General features: G+C 41.1%; 3 protein-coding genes across 6 annotated transcripts; 2 read left to right on the top strand and 1 right to left on the bottom strand.

The window, feature by feature from the left end:
• The first annotated feature begins 1,131 nt into the window (after positions 1–1,131).
• On the top strand, positions 1,132–10,712 carry ints14 (integrator complex subunit 14). 2 transcript variants are annotated; one of them, XM_061675928.1, is made up of 11 exons: positions 1,132–1,646; positions 1,716–1,823; positions 1,921–2,076; positions 2,688–2,800; positions 2,901–3,043; positions 3,718–3,810; positions 4,287–4,428; positions 7,347–7,480; positions 7,723–7,841; positions 9,344–9,409; positions 9,484–10,712. In XM_061675928.1, the coding sequence occupies exons 1-11, from the start codon at positions 1,425–1,427 to the stop codon at positions 9,715–9,717; spliced, it is 1,530 nt and encodes a 509-aa protein (XP_061531912.1). In that variant the 5' UTR covers positions 1,132–1,424; the 3' UTR covers positions 9,718–10,712. The 2 variants fall into 2 exon arrangements, with proteins under 2 accessions (XP_061531912.1, XP_061531911.1); XM_061675927.1 differs by having other exon boundaries at positions 2,682–2,800.
• A 3,543-nt stretch (positions 10,713–14,255) lies between these two features.
• Positions 14,256–19,463, bottom strand: hacd3 (3-hydroxyacyl-CoA dehydratase 3). 2 transcript variants are annotated; one of them, XM_061675929.1, is made up of 11 exons: positions 19,243–19,463; positions 18,741–18,783; positions 18,565–18,638; positions 18,327–18,491; positions 16,902–16,947; positions 16,587–16,697; positions 16,354–16,481; positions 16,159–16,271; positions 14,870–14,976; positions 14,662–14,793; positions 14,256–14,583 (listed from the first exon to the last, which is right to left on the bottom strand). In XM_061675929.1, the coding sequence occupies exons 1-11, from the start codon at positions 19,318–19,320 to the stop codon at positions 14,507–14,509; spliced, it is 1,074 nt and encodes a 357-aa protein (XP_061531913.1). In that variant the 5' UTR covers positions 19,321–19,463; the 3' UTR covers positions 14,256–14,506. The 2 variants fall into 2 exon arrangements, with proteins under 2 accessions (XP_061531913.1, XP_061531914.1); XM_061675930.1 differs by lacking the exon at positions 18,565–18,638.
• A 94-nt stretch (positions 19,464–19,557) lies between these two features.
• On the top strand, positions 19,558–26,713 carry ppcdc (phosphopantothenoylcysteine decarboxylase). 2 transcript variants are annotated; one of them, XM_061675925.1, is made up of 5 exons: positions 19,558–19,818; positions 20,942–21,037; positions 22,479–22,607; positions 22,693–22,861; positions 23,915–26,713. In XM_061675925.1, exons 1-5 carry the CDS (start codon positions 19,651–19,653, stop codon positions 24,001–24,003), a joined length of 651 nt encoding a protein of 216 aa, XP_061531909.1. In that variant the 5' UTR covers positions 19,558–19,650; the 3' UTR covers positions 24,004–26,713. The 2 variants fall into 2 exon arrangements, with proteins under 2 accessions (XP_061531909.1, XP_061531910.1); XM_061675926.1 differs by lacking the exon at positions 19,558–19,818 and having other exon boundaries at positions 20,947–21,037; positions 22,479–22,587.
• Positions 26,714–27,031: the final 318 nt, after the last annotated feature.

Raw genomic sequence — 27,031 nt, 5'->3', positions numbered from 1 at the left:
GAGAAGTGAAAAACATAACATTTTGTGCTTACGTATATGAACAGCAATTATAAATAAAATAGGTAATCTGCATGAGAAAATGATTATTTTGAATACAGTATGTACATATAGAATAGCAACATTACAATATGGATGTTAGCAAAAACAAAACAAAAAAAAGTTTTTTTTGTCAGCACTTATTGTACATACTATATTATATTTTAACCATACTATACTATGCAAAGTATAATCGAACTCACAAATACGAAACTTGGTGCAAATAACCTTTTTAGTCTGGATTGTATACAAAAGTCACATTCTTCATTTTGACCTCGGGGAGGCGCTAATGATAAGCAAGTCACTTATTATCAAGTGGGTTCAACAAGTTTCCTTATCCAACAGACAGGTGCATAAATATTGGGATATCGACACAATTCTCATCTATTTGAGTATAAACACCAACACAAGGGATTTGAAATGAAAGGAACAAGATGTGCTTTAACTGCTAACTTTCAGCTTTAATTTGAGGGTAATTTATTTACAAATCAGAATATGAATTTAGGTTGTAAATGTAGGTAGGTCATAGCTTTTGATAGTATTTAGGCCAGCAGATATGGCCTTGTTGGTCCTAAACTCTCACCTATCATATCATCTGGGTTTCCTAAACTGTTTACAGTAATAGTAATCTTAAAGTATGTAAACTTCTTACTTTGAAGAAAGTAATACAAAAATGGTCTAAGCAAATCCTGTTCTCATTATTTTGGCATTTACAAAATAGAAATAACTTTGGTGATCCTACATATTTAAAACAGGAAAAGTTCAGTCTTTTTTTCTTGTCGGACAGTGGGGTGGGTGGGGGGGGGGGGGTCAAAGTGTTGTCTTTCTGTATAGTGTATATGTAAAGATCTGGTTTAACTTTACATGAATACATGATAGGACTGATAAAATAAGGTACATTCTTAGAATTATTTTAAAATCACTGTTTTTATCATCAGTACTATACGTATTGTGAATGAGAAACACAAAGTGTGTTTTTATATTAAAAAAACGTTCAAATTACTGTACAACTAACCGATTGTTAAGGGAACCATGTGTAGTTATTTGTTGCCCACTCGGACTGGAAATGGAGTGCGCGTGTCAACACAAAAAAACATCCGATGGCTCCTAAGGGGCGGGCGCGAGCTTCGGCTTAGCATTTAGCAACTTAGACGACAGCTCAACACGAAGCGTCCAATTTAGTTCATATCCTACTTGATGGATTGTTTACTCACAATATTCCCATTTAATGACTCCTAGTTCCCACAATGTATAATTGGCATTTTAAAAAGATGAACGCTCCCGTTAGACCGGTGCTAGCGTCTACGTAGCTAACTTTGCGTTACGTCTCTACTCGCGTTATTTCCCCCCTATTCCTCTTCGAGTCCTCCACAATATAGCAATAAATTATGCCTACTGTGGTGTTAATGGACGCGTCCCTGTCCATGACTAGGCCGCTGTCGCAGGACACTAATGAGGAGTTCCAGAGGAAGAACTTAGCCGTTCACGGGCTCAATATGTTATTCGAGCACATGGCCTCCAACTACCGCTTGGAGTTCACCGCACTCATGGCCTTCTCGTCCCTCTGGGAACTATTGGTGCCGTTCACCAGGGACTATAACGCTTTACAGGTACACTACCCCAATCGTGTTCCGTACGAGAGGGGGCTTCTGTGATTATTAATACTACTTCCTGTGCAGGACGCCCTCAGCAACCTAGAAGACTATGACAAGACGTGCGTGGAATCCGCTCTGAATGGGGTCAGCAGCGTGGTGCAGCAAGAGTGGGGGAGTGCTTGTCCCTGTCAGGTATAAGAGTAACGCAGACCACCTGTGAAATTGACGTCTCCACAGGTATTTGCGCAACAGGGTTTTTGTTTATGTTGTTGCCCATTGTGTCCGTAAGGTGGTGCTGGTGACTGACGGATCACTCGGTATTGGGAAAGGCTCCCTGCGTCATTCCCTGCAAACATTGAGGCACCGAGGGGACGAGAAGAAGTTCCCTCTGCCTTTCCCTTTCCCTACCAAAATGTTCATCATGTGCGTCGCCACTACAGAGGAGGTACTTTAGTCATCGTTATTTACTGCTGGCCGTTTTCAAAGCGAAGTTCTCATATTGTCAGCCGTTCTCGAGCACTGTGGTGTGAACATTTTGGGAGGAAACCGGGGCGGCATGGTGGGTGACTGGTTAGCACATCGGCCTCACAGATCTGAGGACCACGGTTCAAATCCGGCCTCGCCTGTGTGGAGTTTGCATTTTCTCCGCGTGCCTGCGTGGGGTTTCTCCGGGTGCTCCGGTTTCCTCCCACATCCCAAAAACATGCATGGTACGGTAATTGAACACTAAATTGCCCATAGGTGTGAATGTGAGTGCGTATGGTTGTTTTTTTTTTTTTATGTGGCCTGCGATTGGCTGGTGACCAGTTCAAGGTGTATCTCGCCCCGAGTCAGCTGAGATAGGCTCCAGCACGCCCGCGACCCTAGTGAGGATAAGCGATTAAAAGAATGAATGGATGGGAGGAAACTGGAGGCCCTGGAGAAAACCCACGCAGGCATGGGGAGAACATGCAGACTCCACACAGGGGAGGCCGGATTTGAATCTGGGTCCTCAGAACTTGAATTAAAATAAAGTACATTTATCCTATATCCTATTGTGTTGCATGCCAGTTACAGATGACAGGTGCTTTGGATAAATGGGAGGAACTTCTTTGTCTCAGTGGAGGTGACGGACAGGTCTTCACTGTTGAGGGCCCACTGTGCATGCAGGGCGTGCAGGCCATGTTTGGGTATGGCTCTTGTCTGTACAAGCATTCGGCACTAATGTGATATAATGTTCACAAAAACATATTTTTGCTGGGTTTTTTTTATTTTTTTGCATGACTCCAGGAGATTAATTGACAGGGCCTACTGTCCGTTCCATGCTGTCCTGCATTGTGGGAACTTGTCCGCAGACGTTCAGGTGTTCCCTCGACCAGAGCCTGTTGTGGTGGATGAGGAGGTGGAACCATTAGCTCGAACTGTCAACCCAGGTACTTTTTCTCCCGTAAAGCTGGACACCGTCTGTACTAGGGTTTCAGCTGCGAGATTCATTTGATTTGTGCTTAATAGCTGAACTGCTGTGTTTAGTTTTATTTTATTATGAGGGAATAAATATGTGACTTTCGACTTTGCGAAAACGATGAATGGAGATAACAGCTCTGAAATGTCCACACACACTCCTTTTATTTCTTGCCCGTTTTTTTCTCTTTGTATCACGAGACAGAGCGGCTAGGGAAACCACTTCTTCCATGACAATCGCCCTATGTATACAGTAAATGTTTCCTGATAAGAACACCGGGTGTCGCAGTTTTTCTGTTGCAGCAAGTCGGTTTATATGGGCAAGGGTCAATCGCCCGATGTACGACAGTTTTTTTTTGGTGATTTTCCTGTTCAGTCTCTTTCAGCTGCATGGGTGGGTTGACGTCGGCATATGATGATAAAGGGCTAAGACTTTTCATCCACTGATAACATTTAACAACTGCGCAAATGGACTTCAACCAGTTGGACAAGTCTACAGTGTATTCATCATACTGTTAGGAGGAATCCAGTTCAAAAGTGTAGTAACTAGTATTAATAAGTTTCCACTCTTACTCGAAATTATATTTTTAAATCACAAATCACTTATGTTGAGATGTAAATAAACCTTATGGTGTATTTGTTGCAGATCTGGAAATCATGGGCTTCATTGAAATCGCTGACATCTCCAGTCCTCCTGTCATATCCAGACACTTGGTCCTGCCTATTGCTGTCAACAAAGGTGAGTGAGTGTGTGTGTGTCTGTCTGTCTGTTTTACATTAATACTTGCCTTGCAAGATTACATTCCTTTCTAATGCTTTTGGTTTGAATACTTTTCTCTGCAAAGTATCATAATGTAAAGCTTCCAAATCATCTTACCTTTCTTTACAGCTGTTTCCTGACTGTGCGTTTTGTCATTGTTTAACTGCTCCAGTGATATGGTCTCTAGGCTTTACTCTTATCAGTCTGTGCATGGGAATGTCAAACAGTCCGTTTCCAATCCTTTTTCTTTTTTTTTTTTTACTTTTATCTGTTGCTTACCCTAGCACACTAGATAGATAGATAAGAATCAATAGATTAAGGCTCAATGATGACTGCAGTAAAGAATAAAAGAAGGCCTGCTTACTGGAAGCCAAGAACTATTCTATTCTATTAATCTACAGTTTCCCAAATAGGAGCTTGATGGCGTTTAACTATGAATGTTGACTTTGTCTCAGAGGACGACGTTGGCACGGGTGCCGCAGATGAGCTGGAGGAGGAAGTGTCTGCCAGTCAAATGGCAGGGAAAAGTCCTAATTTCTGTGTGCTCTTACATGGCAGCCTGAAAGTGGAGGGCATGGTGGCGCTTGTCCAGTTGGGGTAAGAAGCGACACAGCTTTTAAAATTCTGTCCTGGTCAGAGTTGATGCTATAGAGCAGTAATTCCCAAACGCTGTGACGTGGCACGGGAAATTATCCAATTACACTTAATTGGTCAGAAAATGTATTTCCATACTGTGGTATCTTGACTTGGGTGTTTAATTCATTCCATGACCATGCTTGTAACTCAAATTACTTGTCTGAAATCAACTTTGCCCATTGAAATACTTTTTTTTTTTTTTCTTATGCAGCACTGGACAGTATTGTAAGATATAGAAATGCGTAGTAATAACATAATAAAATAGGATGTAAAGAAATAAACAGTTTTTCGTTGATTGCTAAATCTTCACAGTTTTATGCCACACTTTCCTCGCTTCCTGTAGCTTCTCCATCTTTTCATGGACAGAAGGCCACAGCTTAGAAAATCATTTTATAGCCCAGTGCTGGCATTGTAGTGTTCATCAACTCCTTCTTTGTCAGCTTTGTCAAACAAATACATGTGCTTTAACTGCCAAGTAGCCACGTCAACTGATGGTGCCCAAATGTTTGCTGCCCCCATCTTGTGGCGGAGTGTCTAAATCTCACTTGAAACTCGAAAAACCCATAAATTGGGGCACTCGTCGATCAAGGTACTACAAAATGCAAATCATGTATCTTTGCCAGCGACGTATAATGACAGACAGAAAAATTAAATGCTCTTCCACTAGATGGCATACGGTACAATTAACCTGTTGTCATTCATGCAACAAAAATATTTCACACTGAGTTAGTAAATTTGTAAATTGAGACTAAAACATTATTTCAGTTTACAGTGGTGCCTTGAGATACGAGTAACCCAATTTACCAGATTTTGACATACAAGCTGTTCTGACGATTATTGTGTTTTATGAGCAAAAACTTGAGATATAAGGGCTGCACGCTGCCAGTGAACTGAACCCACTTCACAACAAGCAGCATTTTGGCATAGTCAACAATTATCAAAAAAAAAAAGACACTTTTTATCGCCACTCCCAGTTGAAGTTTATTACTGCCAAATGAAACATAAAACAGAGACCTTCACATTTAATATAACTACATAACTAGGCCTTTAAGTCTGCTACCTCAATGCTAACACATCATGGGCAATGCTAACGAATAGCATTGTTGTCATGCAGTTAGAACTGTTAAAGCAAGGCCTTTGATACTCACCGGTATAATTCTTTATCCTCTGCCAAGAATAGGGTTGGGCATCAAGAATCAAGAGCTGATTGGAACTGGGACTCACGTTCCGGTTTTACTGGAACCGTTCAAATTGAAAAAAATCAGTTCCTAGTTTCGATGCCTACAGTCCTCCCACCACGAAGAAGTGGCGAAAACCAAAGATGTGCTTGTGCCGCACGGCAGCGAACAAAAGTGTGTCTTAACTTTGTTAAAATGAATGACCAGTCGCCTCAGTGGAACACTTGGAATAAGATTATACTGTGCAAAAGAGACTTTCACGATGTGTGGCGTCTGACGCGCTCCGAGCCTCAGCCGACACCATATGGAGCTTCAGTGAAGTCAAATCTCAGTCAATTGGTTGAGTGAAACAATAAAATACGTCTATGCCAACATTGTGACAGCTAACAAGGTAAACGGTTGGTTGCACTTTTTCACTGATAGTTTTTCGCATTTATTTTAGTCCTCAAACCAACGTAAGCGCAGATGACAACAACAACAAAAAAGCTTAACATTGGGATAAAAGTTCACCGTAGCAACTTTACGTCACAATGAATTGGGACAAAATTCTCATAATCCTCTCACAGTATCACAAACACTAACCTTGTGCCTCCTCGGTGGGTAGGGAAAGGAATGAGCGTTTTATAGCATTTGGTTCCAGCAATTAAAAAAATAATAATAATAATTAATCAGCAGTGCCGCGTGAAGTTACTTTTTGTGCCAAAATGCTGAGTTTCGGTGCGTACCCTTCAAAATAAAAGGCTACAAGCTTAAAACAGGAAGCCAAGTTAAAACTTGCACATAAAAACCATTTGACGTGACGAAACAGTCCCATAAAACAATTTCAACAATGCTATATTTAACTTTTAGCTGAAACATTAATTAATGAATATTAAGTCAATTGGGTTAGTTCCACACACATTGCCTTTTAGTTCATAGGTTTGATATTGATACTGGTTATAAAGAATCTCGAGTCAAATGTTCATTTTAGTCTATGCTGCGGGCTACTAAGAAAATGGATGTTCATAATTTGGACACCCTTTATTTAAACCATGCAAACTTTTTTGACCCAGCCCCCTAAAAGAATCGGAATCGAGAATCGTTTGGAACCGCAATCAAAATAAGGAACTGGAATCGGAACCAGAATCGCTCAAATTCAAACGGTGCCCAACCCTAGCAAAGAATGGCTAATATTACTTTAGCTTACTGAGGAGCTAATATGTCTCTCTCTATGTATATCCGCATGTCTGTATTACACTGCCCCGAGGTGGCCAAGGCGCGCACACCAAAAGGAGCAGCACAAAGTACATTGAATTCAGGCAAAAAATGAGGCAAAATGATTTATTTATTTCTTAATGTTCTAAATAATTACATAACCACTCTATGCTTTTATAAAATACAATATTTTTGAGTGCTGTTTTTTCTTCACATTCACATTAGCAACATATTTGCTGTTTTTTGGGGAGGTTGGAATGGATTTATGGCGTTTGCATTCATTTCAATGGGGAAAGATGATTTGAGATAATGTTTTGAGGTACGAACGTGGTCACGGAAAACATTTTTTTATAAAAAAAGATAAATCAAAATTTATCTCAAGGCAGTTGTCTACAATGACATTTTTCTAATGTAAAATTTGTACCCTGGCTCAATGAAGGTTGGAAAACACCAATCTAGTATGTTAATACATAGTGAGTGATTCTCAAGCTGGTCTGCTTGTGACAGGCCCGAGTGGTTCGGCATGCTGTACTCCCAAGCGGACAGCAAGAAGAAATCCAATCTGATGATGTCACTATTTGAACCCAGTACTGAGCCTCTGCCTTGGCTGGGGAAGATCTCCCATTTGGGACCAATCTCAGGTAACCCCTCCATGCAAAATGTTGGCCCTTTTTTCCATTGCGTTTACCTCACACTCACCTTTTGAAACATTGTATATCTGCACTTGTGACACATTTGCTCCTCAAGGACATAGGTCTTCCTGTATGTGAACATAATCAGGAAGTTAATCATTACACCGTGTCAATGTCGACTTGTGACTGCCATATATACTCCGTATACTTGAAAACAACTTAACCTCACACTGTTCCTTCCTGCCATTCAGAGGCGGCAGAAAATCCCTACGGAGAGGATGACAGTAAAAGCCCTTTTCCTGTGCAGCCGCCCGTCAAACGAAGCTATGCGCAGAATGTCACAGTGTGGATTAAAGCCAGTGGACTACAGGTGAAGTCCTCCTGCTTGGTCAGGCTCATTAAAAGTGTTACATTGAAACGTGCTTGATGATAAGTCGGCTTGATAAAACGGCTTGAAGATAAGTCTCAAGTACCAAAAATATGCCTCAAAATGAGAGAAACACTGTGATGACTGGTGGATAAAGCAGTTTAATGCACATTAATACATTGTCAAGTCAAAGCAGAGAGCCCTGTAATGTGGGATTTAAGCCTCCGCGAGCTTTAAATCAAGTAGAACTGATGAGATTCTCCATGATGGTAAATAAATACTACACAGACATGTCATTCTATAAAAAATATAGTTACTAAAATGACAGTCTTGTGATGTACTTAAATGGGTTAATATTTTAAAGGTCAGAGGAGAAAGGTGTTAAAAATGTTCTTAACTCTAGAAACCCTTTACAAACCACATCTGCCATATCTCCTGCATCCTCATCTGTAACACCAACTGCCCTCATGTCTTCCCTCACGACATCCATCAACCTTCTCTTTGATCTTCCTCTCGCTCACTTGCCTGGCAGCTCAATCCTCATTATCCTTCTACCAATATACTCACTATTTCTCCTCTGGACGTGTCCAAACGTGTCTGGACGTGTCGAAGTCTGCTCTCTCTAACTTTGTCTTCAAAACATCGAACCTTGGCTGTCCCGCTGATGAGCTCATTTCTAATTTTATCCAACCTGGTGACTCCTAGAGCGAACCTCAACATCTTCATTTCCGCCACCTCCAGCTCTGCTTCCTGTTGTCTCTTCAGTGCCACTGTCTCTCATCCGTACGTCATGGCTGGCCTCACCACTGTTTTATAAAGTTTGCCCTTCATCCTAGCAGAGACTCTTCTGTCACATAACACACCTGACACCTTCCTCCACCCGTTCTAACCTGCTTGGACCCATTTCTTCACTTCCTGACCACACTCACCATTGCTCTGGACTGTTGACCCCAAGTATCTAAAGTCCTCCACCCTCGCCATCTCCCCCCCATGCACATATATTCTGTTTTACTTCGGCTAATCTTCATTCCTCTCTTTTCCAGTGCATGCCTTCATCTTTCTAACTGTTCCTCCACCTCCTTTCACTGCAGATCACAATGTGATCTGCAAACATCAAGGTCCGCGGGGATTCCAGTCTAATACTGAGCAAATAGTCTGAATACTTATGGCTGCGTGATAAGTTTTCTTTTTTAATAAATCTGCAAAGAATTCAGCAATTCTTTTTTTTCTGTCAATATGACGTGCTGTGTGTACATTAATGAGGGGAAAAAATGAACTTAAATCATTTTATAAAATGGGTGCAATATAACAGAGTGAAACATTTAAGGGGGTCTGAATACCTTTCCATAACCACTGTGTGTGCGTGTTTGTGCAGATTTTCTTTTTTTTGTAAACAGGGTTAGGGTAATTTAGAAATGAGATTGTTCAGCACCAATTTGTTTTTATGTTTTTTTTTTTTGTTATCCACTTAAGGTTTTTAGGTCATTGTTTTATATTCATTTCAGACCGATGTGCAAAAGATTCTGAGGAATGCCAGAAAACTACCTGATAAAACACAGACCTTCTATAAGGTAAAATGTCATTGCATATTCTCTTACTTTCTTCTTTTTTATGAACTAATATTCATGCTCTTGAATCCTCCCAGGAGTTGAACCGCCTTCGGAAGGCCGCCTTGGCTTTTGGGTTTTGGGACCTCCTCAAGGGTGTGGCAGAGCTGCTGGAACGGGAGTGCACGATGCTGCCCGACTCGGCTCACCCCGACGCCGCTTTCCAGCTCTCTCACGCAGCCCAGCAGCTCAAGCTGGCCAGCACCGGAGACTCCCAGTACGCTGCATTTGAGCAGAACATTGTTCCCATGCACACAGACTTCTCAAGCTGATCATGCATGACTTTGTGGAAAAATTCACTTAGATATGGACGACTGGGTGGACCAATAGTGAAAGCACCTGCTGTGTGATTTTTCAACACCTTGTCCCTCACAGGGACTGCTCCAAGAACCTTGTATGTGGAACAACTATGGCAAACTTTGCTCTTTGGGGGGGGGGGGGGGCGTTTTTATACTTTGTATTAGTAAAGTCTGTGTCAAATTACTGGTTGAGTTAAAGTAAACTTTTACAACTTGGCATTGAAATTAGACAAACAAGCAACAAAGTGAGTTAAACCATCACACACAGCACACTAGATCTGCCTTCACAATGATTGATTGACATTCTGTTTATCATTGTGGTAATTAGCTGCCTTGGGTGAGGATTACAAGAGAAAGTCATTTTGTTATAATACAGTGTTCTAAACCACAAACCAAAAGATTGTTCAAATGATGCCTCTGATACTGTCAAGTAGGGCTGCACGATTATGGCCAAAATAATTATCCCAATTATTTTGATCAATATTGTAATCACGTTTATTCCTCATGGTAGGGAAAAATATTTTATTGCACTAATTTTTAGCAAACAATATTTAAGTTTTCACTTCAAAATGAATATTTAAATAAGAATAATTAATAGACAAAAAATTAATAAATGTACCCCCCCCCCCCCCCCCAAAAAAAAAATCTACTTTAGCAAGGGACAACTGAATAAATGTGCTATTAAGAAGTGCAACCATGAATTGCAACTTAATGGAAGCAAATACAGTTAATGCATACGTCACAAATTGCAAAGAACTCAACAGTTGTGATTTCCCTCTCTCGACATTTTTACATTGCGGTGAGGCCAGCCGAAAAGTTGAAGTCAAGGCAGCTGCTACAACGCTGTTAATAGTTTCTTACTGTGACACGCCGCCTCTGTGTCAACGTGCTAAAAGGGCTAACTAAAAAAAAAAAGCTTCATATATTACTACATTGGACACTCAACAGGCCCAAAAATGTGAATTCAACACACCACAGAAAAGAGTAATGTCGACAACCCTACCAAATTTGAATAAATAATAAAAACAAAAGATAAAAAAGTAAGTATACAAAATCTGGTTTCAAAACTTGAATAATAAGTATAACAATAATAATAATAATTTCTCAGCTCTTAGACGTTGTGGGCAAAAGGAATCAAAACATACTGAGGGGGTGATAGCTTATACAACCCCAATTCCAATGAAGTTGGGATGTTGTGTTAAACATAAATAAAAACAGAATACAATGATTTGCAAATCATGTTCAACCTATATTTAATTGAATACACTACAAAGACAAGATATTTACTGTTCAAACTGATAAACTTTATTGTTTTTAGCAAATAATGATTAACTTGGAATTTTATGGCTGCAACACGTTCTAGAAAAGCTGGGACAGGTGGAAAAAAAGATTGAGAAAGTTGAGGAATGCTCATCAAACACCTGTTTGGAACATCCCACAGGTGAACAGGCTAATTGGGAACAGGTGGGTGCCATGATTGGGTATAAAAGGAGCTTCCCTGAATTGCTCAGTCATTGACAAGCAAAGATGGGGCGAGGTTCACCACTTTGTGAACAAGTGTGTGAGAAAATAGTCTGAACAGTTTAAGGACAATGTTCCTCAACGTACAATTGCAAGGAATTTAGGGATTTTATCATCTACGGTCCATAATATCATCAAAAGGTTCAGAGAATCGGGAGAAATCACTGCATGTAAGCGGCAAGGCCGAAAACCAACATTGAATGCCCGTGACCTTCGATCCCTCAGGCGGCACTGCATCAAAAACAGACATCAATGTGTAAAGGATATCACCACATGGACTCAGGAACACTTCAGAAAACCAATGTCAGTAAATACAGTTCGGCGCTACATCTGTATGTGCAACTTGAAACTCTACTATGCAAAGCAAAAGCCATTTATCAACAACACCCAGAAACGCCGCCGGCTTCTCTGGGTCCGAGCTCATCTAAGATGGACTGATGCAAAGTGGAAAAGTGTTCTGTGGTCCGACGAGTCCACATTTTAAATTGTTTTTGGAAATTGTGGACATCATGTCCTCCGGGCCAAAGAGGAAAAGAATCATCCGGACTGTTATGGACGCAAAGTTCAAAAGCCAGCATCTGTGATGGTATGGGGCTGTGTTAGTGCCAATGGCATGGGTAACCTACACATCTGTGAAGGCACCATTAATGCTGAAAGGTACATACAGGTTTTGGAGAAACCTATGCTGCCATCCAAGCAACGTCTTTTTCATGGACGCCCCTGCTTATTTCAGCAAGACAATGCCAAACCAAATTCTGCATGTGTTACAACTGTGTGGCTTTGTAGTAAAAGAGTGCAGGTAGTAGACTTGTCTGCCCACAGTCCAGACGTGTCTCCCATTGAAAATGTGTGGCGCATTATGAAGCGTAAAATACGACAATGGAGACACCGGACTGTTGAACAGCTGAAGCTGTACATCAAGCAAGAATGGGACAGAATTCCACCTACAAAGCTTCAACAATTAGTGTCCTCAGTTCCCAAACATTTATTGAATGTTGTTAAAAGAAAAGGTGATGTAACACAATGGTAAAACCCTGTACCAGCTTTTTGGGAACGTGTGACAGCCATAAAATTCTAAGTTCATGATTATTTGCTAAAAACAATAACGTTTATCAGTTTGAACATTAAATATCTTGTCTTTGTAGTGTATTCAATTAAATACAGGTCGAACATGATTTGCAAATCATTGTATTCTGTTTTTATTTATGTTTAACACAATGTCCCAACTTCATTGGAATTGTACAATGTAACTCAACTTCATAATTGAATGGTTATTGTGGATTATAATCATAAAAGCAAGCACACAAGTCAATTTACCCTCGTCGTTGGTGACATAATGTCACAGCCGAACACGGCACCTGACGACAGCGGGACGGTCGAAGGAAACCCAGGTAGTTAAGACAGTCAGCACTGCCCCATTCACGAGTATCAAATTATCCACAAAGCCATGTTGTCTCTGGTGAAAGTTTACAAAACTATCCATTTTAAAATGTGCAGTGCAGATTTGGCTGGTGGTGTTTTATGTTCAGCTCGCCATCTTTCAAAAGTCAATCCATCGCTTTTTTATTTCATTTTTTTGGTGGGAGCTTAAAAAAAACATCACTGAGCTGTTTTGTAAATTGACGCATCCAGCAAAGACGGTGTAGCCATCATTAGATTGCTAACTGCAAGCTGGAGTGGTAAATGGGCCTTTGTTACGGAAGCCAACTCACAACTGAGCAGCATATCCAAACGAAATGACGTCACTTTGTGCTTATATCGTGGGGGAAGCCTTAACCATGCGTTCGATCCCATGTGGCTGGCTGACTAGTTTGCAGGCACGGCTGCAAATGAAACCTTTCATACGATTTTTTTTTTTTTTTTTTGCATTTAAAATGCGGGCCTTTTTTTCAAAATGCAAAAAGAAAACAATCACCGACAATAAGGCTCATTTAATCATGACCACCAAAATCACGATCACAATTAAAATTGTATTAATTGTGCAGCCCTACTGTAAAGCATTATTTATGATCCTGATGGTGAGCTCTTGTGGTAGATCTCATTAAGTGTCCAATAGTAGTGGTAAAGGTACAGTGACAGAAATATTGCCGGTTAGTAGTTGAATTTTCCCTGAGGCCTTTGGAATATTCACAAATGAAGTACATTAAGCAGCAAAACAAAACAAAAATTATTCTTGAACACTAAATACATATAAATACAAACTATACCTTAAAGGCCCTGTAAAGTGAATTCAGAGATTTGTTTCTAAATGCATGATACGTTTGAAGATAATTGCAGAAGAAAACAGGCAAAGACGGAACTATGGAGTACTAATTTGTGCAGCATTAAACTGTTTTTGAACAGTTTTCCAGATTTTTTATTTTTTTGGGGGTCGGAGGGCATGGTTAAAACAGCATGGCATAACACTTGGGCGTCTGACTTGATTCAAGCTTCCCACACTATACAAGAACTAGAGTGCCTTTATTTGCATCAGCTGTTATCTGGTGCAGTTGCCGAGCTAGCTACGACGTCTACACTGAAAATACATCTTCCCTGTGGATAGGCCACAGAGCGCATCATCAGCCTTCAGTGCGTGCAAGTCATGCAAAGAAAGAAGAGCGGGTAGGTATAACTTTTAAAAAGGTAAAATTTGTATGCCAGCGTGTAGACCGGGACTTCAGGCTAGTGTGTCCACTTTAGAGTGCGTCATCACAACATGGAAAAGCCCCGTGACGACCCGATGGGAAATATTCCAGCCAGTGGAGCCTTTCAGTGGATGTAGTTTCGTAGCTTAAACATGTAGGCATGGCGAGGCTCGACGAATTATCATCATTTTTCCAGGTGGTATTTGATTGAGTTGATCGGGGCATGGTTTCGGCGCATTCAACGGACACGCATACAGCGTCTGAGAGCACGGACAACGGCTTGATTTTTAAGGCTCATATATACTTGCCAACTTTTTTAATCATTCAAATTTGGCAGAGTTATTAACGACACTTCTCTGTGGTGTGTAAAATTTAGAAAACCTTTATTTTAACTTTGCAAGAACTTTAACAATTTATTCATCAACAAAACAAGCAAGACGTGTGGTAAAATTCTGAGGGTTGTAGTTGGTAGTGCACGTAAACCATCAAGGGCACTGCGCAAATTAACAGCAGGAGGAGGTTCAGCAAACACTGAAACACGCCTGTAAAATGAGACCATCTCAAGGAAATGTTGATAGGAAATAAACAGGCAGCAAAGGTGTGTGAGGAGCTTTGCATTAATGAGCCTTCCTCTTCTTGGTGCGGAACCGCCTCTGCCTTTGCTTGTAGAGATGACGAAAGTTGATAAAAAGTCCTGGAAAAAGGGATCCAAGAGACTATTAAATTCAGACTGCAGTTTAGAGATGTTCCATGTTTCAAAATGCACACTTACCCAGAAACATGAGAGCGAGGTACACATGCAGGATGTAAGAGAAGCTCACAGATGCGCCGATGGCCTTCGGCAAAGGAATGCTGAACAGGTTGGTTTCGTCAAAGATGGGAATGGACTGTATCACAGCAACAGCTGTGTGGGAGTCACACTTGTGTTTGTTTTATGTCTTTTGCCTTATCAACTTTCAGATTGGTGAATGCAAGCGTACCCTCAGCTATAACACCTAACGGGTAAATGGGTATCCAGAGAGAGTATCGCAGCCATGTCAAGATTTTCCACTCTGTGTTGAAGCATCCCACCATGTAGAATGGATACCTGCATCAAAGCCTCATTGGTACTTACATTGCGGATGATGTATTAGCAGAAATACATTCACTGGCACAACATTGGCTACACCACCTGCAAAATGTAAAACCATCCAATAAAACTACAAAAATAGTAGCATCCCTTGTGTGATCTATTTGTTTTGGCTTGTCATAGACTTGTGCCTCGGGCACTGTCACGTGACTTTCACTAATACAATTTAACCACTAAAGATATTTGAGGTTATATCACCAATCAAACCAATGTAGGCAGTCACATGATCGCACACAAAGTCTCCGTGGCCCCACACAGAAGCAAAGTTTTCAAAGAGACTAATCTATGTGTAGCACGTCAGGAACAATGGCAAACGATGGCATGTGACTCGCAGTCAGAAGAGATGCAATCATATATATGAAGACGAGATAGGCCGGTACGCTGTAGCAGTCCAGCTACTCAACGTGCCAGGCTGCTACGTGGCGGCCATGGTGGGAAGGTCGACATTCCCATCAAAGGCATTGCATGGACATTGAAATTAAGTCGTAACTTCCTCAATCCTCAACCGATTTTAATGAGGTTTACTTTTCTGTCACTGCCAAAGCAAGTGCTATCAATTCAGAACATTCTGGGGGGGGGGACCCAAAAATATTTGTACCTGTGAGAGGTTATTCCCAGATGCCTTGTCATAATTTTACCACAAAGTCCTGGCATGCTTGGTCTTTTAGTTTTCTTGCCGTCCACAAACATGGAATGAGCTGACGACTTTGACGTCAGCGTCGCTGTAGGCACACAGCTCAAAAGGGCCATGTCGTATCTACCTACCTATCTCTATCTACCTGTCGAAAAGTGGGGAGTGTGGTGATTCCCACATCCTACTGCTAATAATAGTAAATTAGTTTTATCAGTTTATCATAGTTTTATAACTCAGAGGTTACTCACCAGTTAGTCAGTACTTAAGTAATTTTTTGGAGAAGTACGTTTTACTTGAGTCATTTTATTCCAAAGTAACAGTACTTGGGTATAATGTTTGGCTATAGGTCAAACACTGTAGAAAATGGATGGATGGTTAAATTTAAATTAAAAAAAACTCAAAAGCTCTTGAATTGACTACAGATGTGTATGCTTACCTAATCAAATGTACAGTGGTACGTAAACAATAACCACGTGAAAGTAGTGAGTGTCAAGAAAATGGCCTACCTAAATATTTCAATGGCGCTCCAGAGATAGAAAACAAAGAAGACCACCGGTTTATTCTGCATTTCTTCCAAGCAACCGAAAATGACAAAGAGGATGAAATTCCTTCCTAGCACCTATTACGAGAGCAAGGATTATATTGAAATGAGTGTTCTATTTACCTTCAAATGTCTCTCATTGTCACACAGACCTGTATACCTGTATAAGAGTCGGGATCACGCCTGTCCGGACCACACCAAAAGCAGCATTGAGAACCTCGACGGCTGCCAGGATCTGGCAGAAGAACATAACGCCGGATATGGTATGAAATGTGTCGTAGAAGGAATCTGAAATGTAATGAGCACAGCGTTACGGTGGCCATCATGCAAGGGAAAAAGCGCCCACACACACACACACACACACACACACACACACACACACAAACACCTCACCTTGACCAAATGTGAGGAGGCGAATAGTCATGTTGACAAAAATCCATGAAAAGCCAAGAAACTGCACCAAATTATATGTAAACAAAAATCCTGTTTTCAGACTGATGAATCCTGAAACACAAAAAGCAGCAGTGAGTATTTGGAATGGTGAAACTTCCATCCATCCAATGTTTACTTTATGTCCTTATTAGGGTCTCAAGAGAGCTGGAGCCTATCCCAGCTGACTTTGGCCAAGAGGCTGGGTAACCCCTGGACTGGTCGCCAGCCAATCGCAGATGGTGAAACTTGCCTCTCGATATGATTGACACCACGCACCTTCCTCATCATGCTGGAAAGTCTTCCGCCTGTTTCTTCTCTCCTCCTTTGTAAAGTATGAGGCAGTTTATTCACAACAGCTCATCGTCAGTTTGTCTTTTTCTGTCGTCACAAAGTACAGTGGTACGTTGACTCGGTGACTATGTGTGAGCATCTGGTCCTTGTGGGTGTTCTCATTTTATTAGGGGTGGGACTTCAATGCATTAATCGTGGTTAATTGATTACAAACAAATTAATTTGTTAAAAAAAAACACATTTTAATACCATTTTGCCAGTGCACGGCTGCATAAGGGCTGGACGCCAATTCATTCATGTAAACCCCTAAATTCATTTGAAACAGTGCTGTCTATATCGAGATGTGATGTGTGCTGTTTCTACCCCTAGGTGGGAGTAAAGCCAAAGGCATGGAGTTCAATGCCCCGACGACGTTGTGTTGGAAAAGAAACGGAAAGACGACTTAGTCACGTCGGTGTGATATGTCCTTTCCTATGTTCGAAAGGAAGCACCTTTTTTTAATCTCTTTCTGACCGTGTGATGCATTCCACAAAGGTTAAGGAAAAGTGGTATAAAGGTTCAAATACTGTCGCCGGCTTAGAAGATTTGACTTCCCGGAAAATCCCTATGTCACGTGATAAAAACCGAAGGCGCTGATTGGCCGAAGACGAGATCTGTGTATCGCCGATCGATTGCTATTCCTTACAGTTCCCGGATGTCTGTCACAGCTAATTTGAAACTGAATTAATCAAACTGAATCTGAAATGATCAAACTGAATGTGAACATATAGTCTGAATTTTCATTGTGGAGAAAACATTCTTACATTCACTTTCAAGTTTATTGGACTTCAGTTAATACAAATTCAAATTATGTTCGTAAATTCAAATTGAATTCCTGGTGGCACATATTTCAGCCCATACAGCAGCATCTGGGTCCACCGCTGTGTGCAATGGAGCAGGTGACGTCATAATCGTGCGACACAACGACTCAATAATGAAAGTCGTTGCCAACACTGTTAATTATCGACTAGTCGTTGCAGCCCTAATTTAAACCATTTTGCTTTTACTGAAACAAATATTGTTACGCAATTAAAATGTGATTAATCGAGATTAATTAATTACAAAGCCTCTATTTATTTATTTATTATTCAATCGGGTGCCACTCCTACATTATATATTTGTGTGTTTGACTGTTTGTCCTAGTCAATAAACACCGGAGAGTGCATCGTTGAATTTTTTTCCCCACTTCATTCCAGTAAATTGTGCCGTATCTGTAGCCGGCTTGGAGCTCTAATTTTGGCTTGCCACACAAAGCAAAAAAAAAAATTGAAAAATGTGACTAAGCGGACTGCTTGTAACTTGAAAAACAAGTAAGTTGGGGCACAAGTGAGTCAAGATACCACTGTACCAGCTCAGCAGCTCATTGCTCACCTTTTCCCTGATCTCCATCTCAGCATCTGACTCGTCGAGCCAGCGATCGAAGTCGGGAGCCAAGAAGAGCGGCTTGCGCTCCTGTTTGGTCAACCTTTCCCACCAGCCTCGCTGCTCTTTCCTCACGCTGATGTTCACTTGCCGCTGAGTGGACTTGTGAGCCACCTGCATACATCCACCAAAGTGATTTTAGGAGTAGGAAACACAGACATGAACTTGAAGTCAGTATCACACATACCTGTGTTTTTACAGGTAAAAAAAACTCCAAGCTGAACTCGTACAAGTTTTGACCTTTAGCACCGTGGCCGAGAGCTACACGCACAAAATATGACATTTTAAATATGTTCCAAAAACAGGCTTTGTAAACCAGCAATATGAACTTGAACACCACAGAAACCCACAAATATATGTCACCTTGAAAGTGAAGGACGTTTTCATGCACTTGCACATCGATATTCTGCGGGGAGAAAAAACAAGTGTCACACTGTATGTCAGTGAGCTTTTAAAATGTTGCACGATAATTACTGCGACAATTATGCCATTGTATTTTTAGATTACCACAAAAAAAAAAATAATACATTCATTGCAATCACACTTACACATTGGGTATAGTTGCACAATCTTAACTCGTTCACTGCCAGCCTTCCCAGATAACATGGATATTTGACTTCTAAAGCCATCAATGGCAGTGAATATGTTAATCAGCTCTGCTAATTATACCTTTACAAATTTAAAAAATAGATACCTCACTGACTGTGCCCAGATAGATCAATCTATTGATTTCACGCCCATTCATACTAAGACGAAAGCAACTTGACCCATGGGCCGGTGAGCGTTAGAGATCATCGACTCATTACTACTGTAGCAACTAAGTTTATCCCTGACGCTACGAAACGAGTGACAGCAATGAGCTCACCTCAGCGTCAGTCAGCTCCACCCGAAGATATATTGCCTCGTGGCGTTGAGCCCAGTAAACCTGAGGCGTCAATGCCATTGCGGATTTATGAGTAGATTTATATCAGTCAAGTAGTTTTAAACGAGAAACAAAAGACAGACGATATCGCGGTCCCTTATGCTAGCTGTCAAGCAAGCAGCCAGAACATTCCACTCACGGGCGCGCTCCAGCGCTGTCAGCGAAGCGACGTGCGCGGGCTCGTCAGAGTGACGCTGCATCATCCTCTACTCTGACTGGCTGTCTGTATTCCTCCACTCCGATTGGGTGTTACGTTTATTTGCGGAAGTGAAGACGGTTGGAAAGAATAAATTAAAATAGCAACCGTTCCCTAAGGTAGAACGAATGTTTCACTTGCGGCAGTAAGCAAAGATGCAGACGGATGATGATGATGATTCTCATTCTCATTCTCATGATTCTCATTCTCAAAACGACTTGGTGAAGACTTCCGGGAGTTTTTGCGTGCTCGTTGGAGTCACTGGTAGCGTGGCTGCCCTGAAACTTCCTCTTTTGGTCTCTGAACTTCTTCACCTCCCAGGGGTGAGTGCGCTTTTTAACTCGTAAAGTCCTTGCTTTGTCATTAACTGGCCTGTTCACAAGAGCTCACTAACTACAAGGTGGGGATATACTGAAGCTTATACAATGTCGTGGTTTTATGGAATTTTAGCTACAGTACTGTGTACTGCGTTAACTAATTGGATCTAATCGATAGTGGCAAAAACCAAAGTTACCTATAAAAGAACGAGACTCTCAATGGGCTGTCACTGGTAAGCTACACACACAAAAAATCAATTAAAAAAGGTTATCTCTACTGTCTAGATTACTGTCTCTGTTTTTATTTATTGAACCTTTATTTATCTAGGTAAGGCTATCGATAACAGATTCCCATTTGCAATGCCGACCTGTCTGCAGTAAGCAGAGTAAAACAAATAAAAATAAAAGCAAATACATATACAACAAACTGTAGAATGGGCTATAGTTACAGTGTGGTAGTTATAATTTCAGTGTTGTCTGTTGAGAACTAAACGTCAGAGAACCAATATTAGGACTTTTTTTATAGCTCAAGTTCAAAAGCACTTTAATGTAGACTTTACACCGATCAGATCGGCTTAATCGGTATCGGCCGATAATTAGCATTTTAAGTTATTTTTTAGCCTTGTCGCACGTCTTTTGACGTAGTACTGTAAATATCTGACAACCAATATAGATATTTTTTTTAAAACATGTCGGCGGTGTAGGGCAGACACATGAGACAGACAACACATAATGCGTGGATCAGACTACAAGACAAATTTGGTCTTTCACGATTGCACTATTTCAGACTACTGCAATAAAATTTTGTATTCCGATACCACCGCATCCCGTCTTTTACAATCACGGGGCTTTATGTTGTCAACTCAAACACGACTGGATACACTTGTTACCATGGCGACGACATCACAACGCGTGTATTATAAGAACAAAATGGGGAAAAACTTAGTATACAGTACACAAGTATATACAGTAAATGAACAAGTCATTTAAATAGACACATTTCTCCATCTTGTGATTGGATCTGTGATCGGTTATCGTTTTTTTAAACTTGCTGATCGGTGATCGGCCCCAAAAATCCTGATCGTGTAAAGCCTACTTTAATGTACTGTATTCTTTGTTTTTTTTTCAGGTGGATGTAAGAGTGGTCACCACTGAACATGCACAGCACTTCTATAACCCCGAAGAGGTTTCAGTAAAAGTTTATAGTGACAAAGATGAGTGGGAGGTAAAGTTTTACTATTAGATGGAAGCTCTTCTGAGAGCTGGATCTGTGATCGGTTATCGTTTTGCTCTTCTACTTCAAATCGTTGCTCAGGTCTTTCTACGTGGTGTTTGCATGTTCTCCTCGTGATTGTATGGCCTTTCACAGAGTACTTCCTCCCTAATGCCAAAATCAAACATGCATGTTAGATTAATTGAAGGCTCTAAATTGCCCGTAGTTGTGAATGAGAGTGTGGATGGTTGTTTGTCTGTATGTGTGCTGCAACTGACTAGTGACCAGTCCAAGATATAACCCACATCCCCACCTCTCTCCTACAGTCAGTTGGGATAGGTTGCAGTACTTTTGAGCCACTAATGAAGACAAGCGCAATAGAAAGTGGGTGCCTAGAGGTGTGTTATACCAGGTTTAGATTTCTGCATTTGTGGTTTATTATTGGACCAAATGAGTTCAAATGTGAAATGCAACGCATACCCACATCCACCTGGTCATGGTGACTGCATATTTAACAATAATTATTTAATAGAAACCAAGCTGTCTGCTTGGATCTGACATTAAGCTTGACAAAAGTGTCTGGTGAACTTCGATGTGGATCCAAACTCAGGCAGGCAAGGACCCATGTCCAGGCCAGTTGGAGAATGGATCTCGTTCCATCCGCTGGATCACCACCTTCACTAAAACGTTTGAGCTTTAGTAGTACTAAGGTAAAATAATAAAAATAATATTTTTTTTAAAAACTATCAAGCTCCTTTGAATGATTCTCTGGCAAAGTTAAGTTCACAAAGTTCTATTCTGACAGCGATAAAAACCCGAGCAATTCCTGCAGGAAGGGAGATACCCAGGCTAGGCACACAGATGCCCCATGAGGTTGACCCCTTTTTGTTTTTCCATTTCCTTTTGTTTGCTTGAGTGAATAATTTTATAATTGTCATAACTTGGACTAGTGTGACTGATTCTGTATTAAAATCCTCTTCTCAATACGGCTTGTACCGTTAGGGGTTGCCACAGCGTGTCATCCTTTTCCATGTAAGCCTATCTCCTGCATCCTCCTCTCAAACAACAACTGCCCTCATGTCTTCCCTCACTACATCCATCAACCTTCTCTTTGGTCTTCCTCTCGCTCTCTTGCCCGGCAGCTCCATCCTCATCATCCTTGGGCCAATATTCTCACTGTCTCTCCTCTGGATGTGTCCAAACCATCGAAGTCTGCTCTCTCTAACTTTGTATCCAAAGCATCTAACCTTTGTTGTACCTCTGAGCTCATTTCTAAGTTTCTATATACACATATATAATAGAAAAATGAGATTTGAACAAGAGTGTGTGTGTAGACACACTTCCACTGTAAGTACATGTATATGGATTCAAACCCAAAGAGACACCACAACTTCCATATACAATATTTTAGTCGTCGCCTTCTCTGCGAGTCATGTCTATTCTGTTATTCCAGATGTGGAGTGAGAGATCTGACCCGGTGCTACACATTGAGCTCAGGCGCTGGGCAGACCTGCTCATCATCGCCCCCCTTGATGCAAACACGCTTGGAAAGATTGCTAATGGTATTTGTGACAACCTGCTGGTGAGAACACTGAATGTTCAAACTGGTTTGTTATATGAAATTAATTTCAGATGACTTAGCAACTTTATGGATTTCTCATTGGCAGACGTGTGTGGTGAGAGCCTGGAATACTAGTCGCCCCCTCCTCTTCTGCCCTGCGATGAACACTTCTATGTGGCAGCATCCCATCACAGCCCAGCAAGTACACAGGCTGAAAGAGTTTGGCTATGTGGAAATCCCCTGCATTGCAAAGAAGCTGGTGTGTGGAGACAAAGGTGTGTGTACGTTATGTACTACAAAAACTAAAGAAATTAAAGTTGACATATTATTGAAAATACAATTTTATTTTTTATTTTTTTTTATTTTTTTTACCCCGTTCTGTTCAGCTGCTTGTATTCTTCTTTTATGACAGAAAAGTTAAGCTGTGATACAGGAGAATTTGATATTCTCCCTTTGTAGTTGTTGTATTGAGTTAAATATGTATTGGAAATGCAGTCAGACAAAATGAGGTTCAAGAGGGGACAGAGCAAAAAGAAAAACCACAGCATTTTAACAACAATTACTTGGATTTAAAGGTTGGATTTTATCTACAGGGTGGGCCAAAAGGACTCATGACTCACACTCATATTTCTAAAATGATTATTTTAGTTCTTGCTTTCTTTCCTTATGCTTAACAGCTTAATTAATTAAAAAAATAAAATGATTATTTTAGTTAGTATTTTATTTTCTTATGCTTAACATCTTATTTAAGTTAAAAAAATATATTAGCTGTGACACGTTGGCTAAGCCTGAAGAAAAATGTTCAGTGTGTGAGATTGAACATATGAGAGGCAATATGAATATTTACTTTGCACGTGGATTTACAGTGTGCACCCCTAAATTTTCTGATGGTACCCCTAAAATTTTAAGTTAGGGGCCACTCTGCTCCAGGTAAAAAAAATAACAATAAAAAGTTAGTCTCGAGCCCTGTTAGAGGTTATGCAGTATACTTGTTTGTTTTTTTCGCACCAATACTCAGGCTAAAACGGTCCTATCTAGTCTATGTGCATGAACTAATGATAACCAGGAAGTTCCAGTTGCAATCAATTCTTTGGCCTGAGAATGCAATGATCTGGATGAATGAGAATAATTACAGATATATTTTTAAGCATACATGAACATTCATGACCTCAAATAATCTTCCAGAAAGTCATGCACGCACAAACAAAGGCAAATGGATGCAAATATGCACAGAGGCGACTGGCAAAGTTAGATTGTAAAAAGTTGAATAATGATAAGAGATTATTCTGTCCAGGTGTTACAACTTGTAACTGTTGAATTTGTTATAGGCAAAGGCGCCATGGCGGAGGTGTCGACTATCATCACCGTTATCAAGCAGTACCTTCAGCAAACCAGTGAGGCATCTCCACAAACATGAACAGCAGAGCAGGCAACACTTTCACTGACTTGTATCGTTTCACCGAAGCAAGACGTCTTTGTTTGTTACTTCCTCTTTTTACTCACTGGCGACTTTTTACTCACTGCCCCCCCCCCACACACACACACACTGCCTGGCCAAAGCAATGCCAGAATACAGCCATCCATCCATTTTCTGTACCACTTATCCTCACAAGGGTTGCACGTGAGCTGGAGCCAATCCCAGCTGACTTTGGGTGAGGGGCGGTGTACACCTTGAACTGGTCACTAGCCAATCGCAGGGCACATATTAACTAACAATCGTTAACACTCACATTCAGACCTACGGACCAGAGAACCGTGGGGAGAGCATGCCAACTCCACAGACAAATGCCGAATAAAGCCCAATGAAGTTATTTTTCCTCATCGATTCAGTGTCATTCAAAAGAAATTTGACAGTTTAAGTTAAGATGAAAGTCACTGATGGTGTAGTGGAACACTCGCCTGACTTTGGTGTGGGCAGTGTGGGTTCAATTCCCACTCAGTGACGGTGTGAATGTGAGTGCCAATGGTTGTCCGTGTCTATATGTGCCCTGCGATTGACTGGCGACCAGTTCAGGGTGTAGTTCGCCTTTTGCCTGAAGTCACCTGGAATAGGCTCCAGCGCCCCACGACCCTGAGCATGATAAGTGTGTTGAAAATGGATGGATGGATGGAAGTTAAGACAACATTATTATTGGAACCTGAGAATGTTTTTTCCCCCAAGGTGGCCTTTATCTGCTATCAGTTGGGGCATAACTCAGTCCTTACCTCCCTAAACGACCCTGACGCGCCCACTTGTCAGCACACAGAGTTGCATTGTTGATTTCTGTACATGGGAGTAGGGAAGACAGTGCATACCAAGGGGCTTCAGACCCACGGAGCACACAGAATAAAATGCATACAACATTCTTTGAACAAAAGTACTGCTAAAAGCGCTCATTGATCAATAATTAAACATTTCCGTCTAGTCGTCAGTAGTTTGCGCATACACCGGATTGGAGAGGCCTGATGGAATACACTGCAATTGTTAGCCACCATGAATTATTTCTTTGTAATTTTTATTGATTAATTTTTTTTTTTACAATAAAATAAATATATCATCCGCTTTCTCTCATGGCTGACACCGAGGCGCTCGAAAGTGACCACGCCAGCGAACTATCCAAAGGAAAAATTTATTTTTGGGACGTAGGCATAGCTAGCCAGCTAACTGCATGTAGCAATTGTCCCGGATAACTGCTGATGCAAACAGAGGCTCTCAAATTCTTATATAGTGGAGGAGGGGCAACTCATGCAGACTAGCCGCCTACCACTCAAGCTGTTGACTCTCAGAAATGTATCTAATTTTGATGCGGCTTTGGATCTGCCAGACCTCTTTGCGTCAGTTTCCCCCCATTTTCTGAGCGCCTTTTGATGGCGAAACAGACTGTACTCACTGTCATCTTGACTTTCTTTGCAATTTCTCTGTAGAAAGACTGCCGCTTATGTGTTTTGATGGTCTGTCGGTCTTGTCTCTCTTTCATTTTCAATGAACCTTTTCTTGTATTGTTTATAGCAACACTACACTACTGTTCCAATAGTGGCTGTGAATATTCTCATTCATTCAGGTCATGCGTGCCTCTATTTTAGGGAATTCTTTCTGCACTTAAATGCGGCCTACAGCTGTCCGATCTAGCCTTGGTGCATGAACTGATGAAACTTGCTCAGATGACAACTGAAACATCTTCTAAGACAAACAGAACCGTGCATCCAATCCATCCATTTTCTGAGCCGCTTCTCCTCACTAGGGACACGGGCATGCTGGAGCTATCCCAGCTATCATCGGGCAGGAGCGGGGGTACACCCTGAACTGGTTGCCAGCCAATCGCAGGGCACATACAAACAAACAACCATTCGCACTCACATTCACACCTACGGGCAATTTAGAGTTGTCAGTTAACCTACCATGCATGTTTTTGGGATGTGGGAGGAAACCGGAGTGCCCAGAGAAAACCCATGCAGGCGCGGGGAGAACATGCAAACTCCACACAGGCGGGGCCGGGGATTGAACCCCAGTCCTCAGAACTGTGAGGCAGACGGTCTAACCTGTCGTCCACCGTGCCCCCCTGAACTGTGCAATTGCTATCTATTTAATGCTCTTCGAATGGTCAAATAATTCTTACTAGGGAATTGTGCCACAGTGTTCCAAACGTACTGTTATGCAGACAGACGGCGTTGTAAGTAGACAAGTTGGCACACTTGTAGGAATTGGTAACACCAACTTTCAAGGCTTAATCAGCATCCATTGCTGCAGAACAGCTTTGAGTTATTAACCCATGTCTTGTTAACTTAAAAAGCCTTTTGTATAATTCTGAAATTCACATAATCTTTCCGTTTTGGTTCACCTTGCCTGTTTGTTTAACCCCTGGCAGTTTACCACTGACCTTTGTACAATTTTAAGCTATTCATTTGACTTGAACTGCTCGACTTTCAAAACAAAACTTGAGAAATTGGGATGTTCTAAAACGTTTGACCAGTAATTACATCAGCTCCACAGCCAATCTCTTATCTCTGAACATGACTATGTGCAGCCTGTGTTATAAACTTGTTTAACACTATAACTATTGGTCAGTGTATGTTCTGTGCAATTATAATATTTGCCATTGGTTGTTTATAGATTGCATGCTGTGAAATAAATGACTCAGTTCCTGTCATGCACAAGTTCTTATTTCATTTGGTGGCAGAAAGTCAACACAAAGAATTTGCTTCAGACAGACAGCATGCAGTTCAAGACAATTAATGACAACAGGGTCATTATTTCACTCCCCGCATATCTGGAGCTAGTTCCCAAACTCTGCAGCTGAAGACTGTGGTTAATTTCCAAGAATTAATTAGTTTACTACGCTTTTATTGACTTAAAAGAAGGCTCTGTACAGCATGAGTGAAATGATAACGAGTATCTTTAGGCTTTTTTTTTTTGTCTGTGGAAGTAAAACATGCTTATTTTACTCAAAAATGGCTCATCATGCAAT

This window comes from Phycodurus eques, chromosome 5 (assembly GCF_024500275.1).
Source record: "Phycodurus eques isolate BA_2022a chromosome 5, UOR_Pequ_1.1, whole genome shotgun sequence".
Taxonomy (NCBI): Eukaryota; Metazoa; Chordata; class Actinopteri; order Syngnathiformes; family Syngnathidae; genus Phycodurus; species Phycodurus eques.
This window is presented reverse-complemented; position numbering and strand designations above follow the sequence as displayed.

Bases quoted from the DNA above. Each gene is read 5' to 3' on its own strand.
- ints14 (XM_061675927.1), top strand. From the start codon at position 1,425: ATGCCTACTGTGGTGTTAATGGACGCGTCCCTGTCCATGACTAGGCCG. The intron at 1,824-1,920 runs GTATAAGAGTAA...TGTGTCCGTAAG, and splicing joins GGAGTGCTTGTCCCTGTCAG to GTGGTGCTGGTGACTGACGG. The intron at 3,044-3,717 runs GTACTTTTTCTC...TATTTGTTGCAG, and splicing joins AGCTCGAACTGTCAACCCAG to ATCTGGAAATCATGGGCTTC.
- hacd3 (XM_061675929.1), bottom strand. From the start codon at position 19,320: ATGGCATTGACGCCTCAGGTTTACTGGGCTCAACGCCACGAGGCAATA. The intron at 18,492-18,564 runs GTATGTGTGATA...GGATGTATGCAG, and splicing joins TTTTACCTGTAAAAACACAG to GTGGCTCACAAGTCCACTCA. The intron at 16,948-18,326 runs GTGAGCAATGAG...TACTTTACAAAG, and splicing joins AGATGGAGATCAGGGAAAAG to GAGGAGAGAAGAAACAGGCG.
- ppcdc (XM_061675925.1), top strand. From the start codon at position 19,651: ATGCAGACGGATGATGATGATGATTCTCATTCTCATTCTCATGATTCT. The intron at 21,038-22,478 runs GTAAAGTTTTAC...CTGTTATTCCAG, and splicing joins GTGACAAAGATGAGTGGGAG to ATGTGGAGTGAGAGATCTGA. The intron at 22,608-22,692 runs GTGAGAACACTG...TCTCATTGGCAG, and splicing joins GTATTTGTGACAACCTGCTG to ACGTGTGTGGTGAGAGCCTG.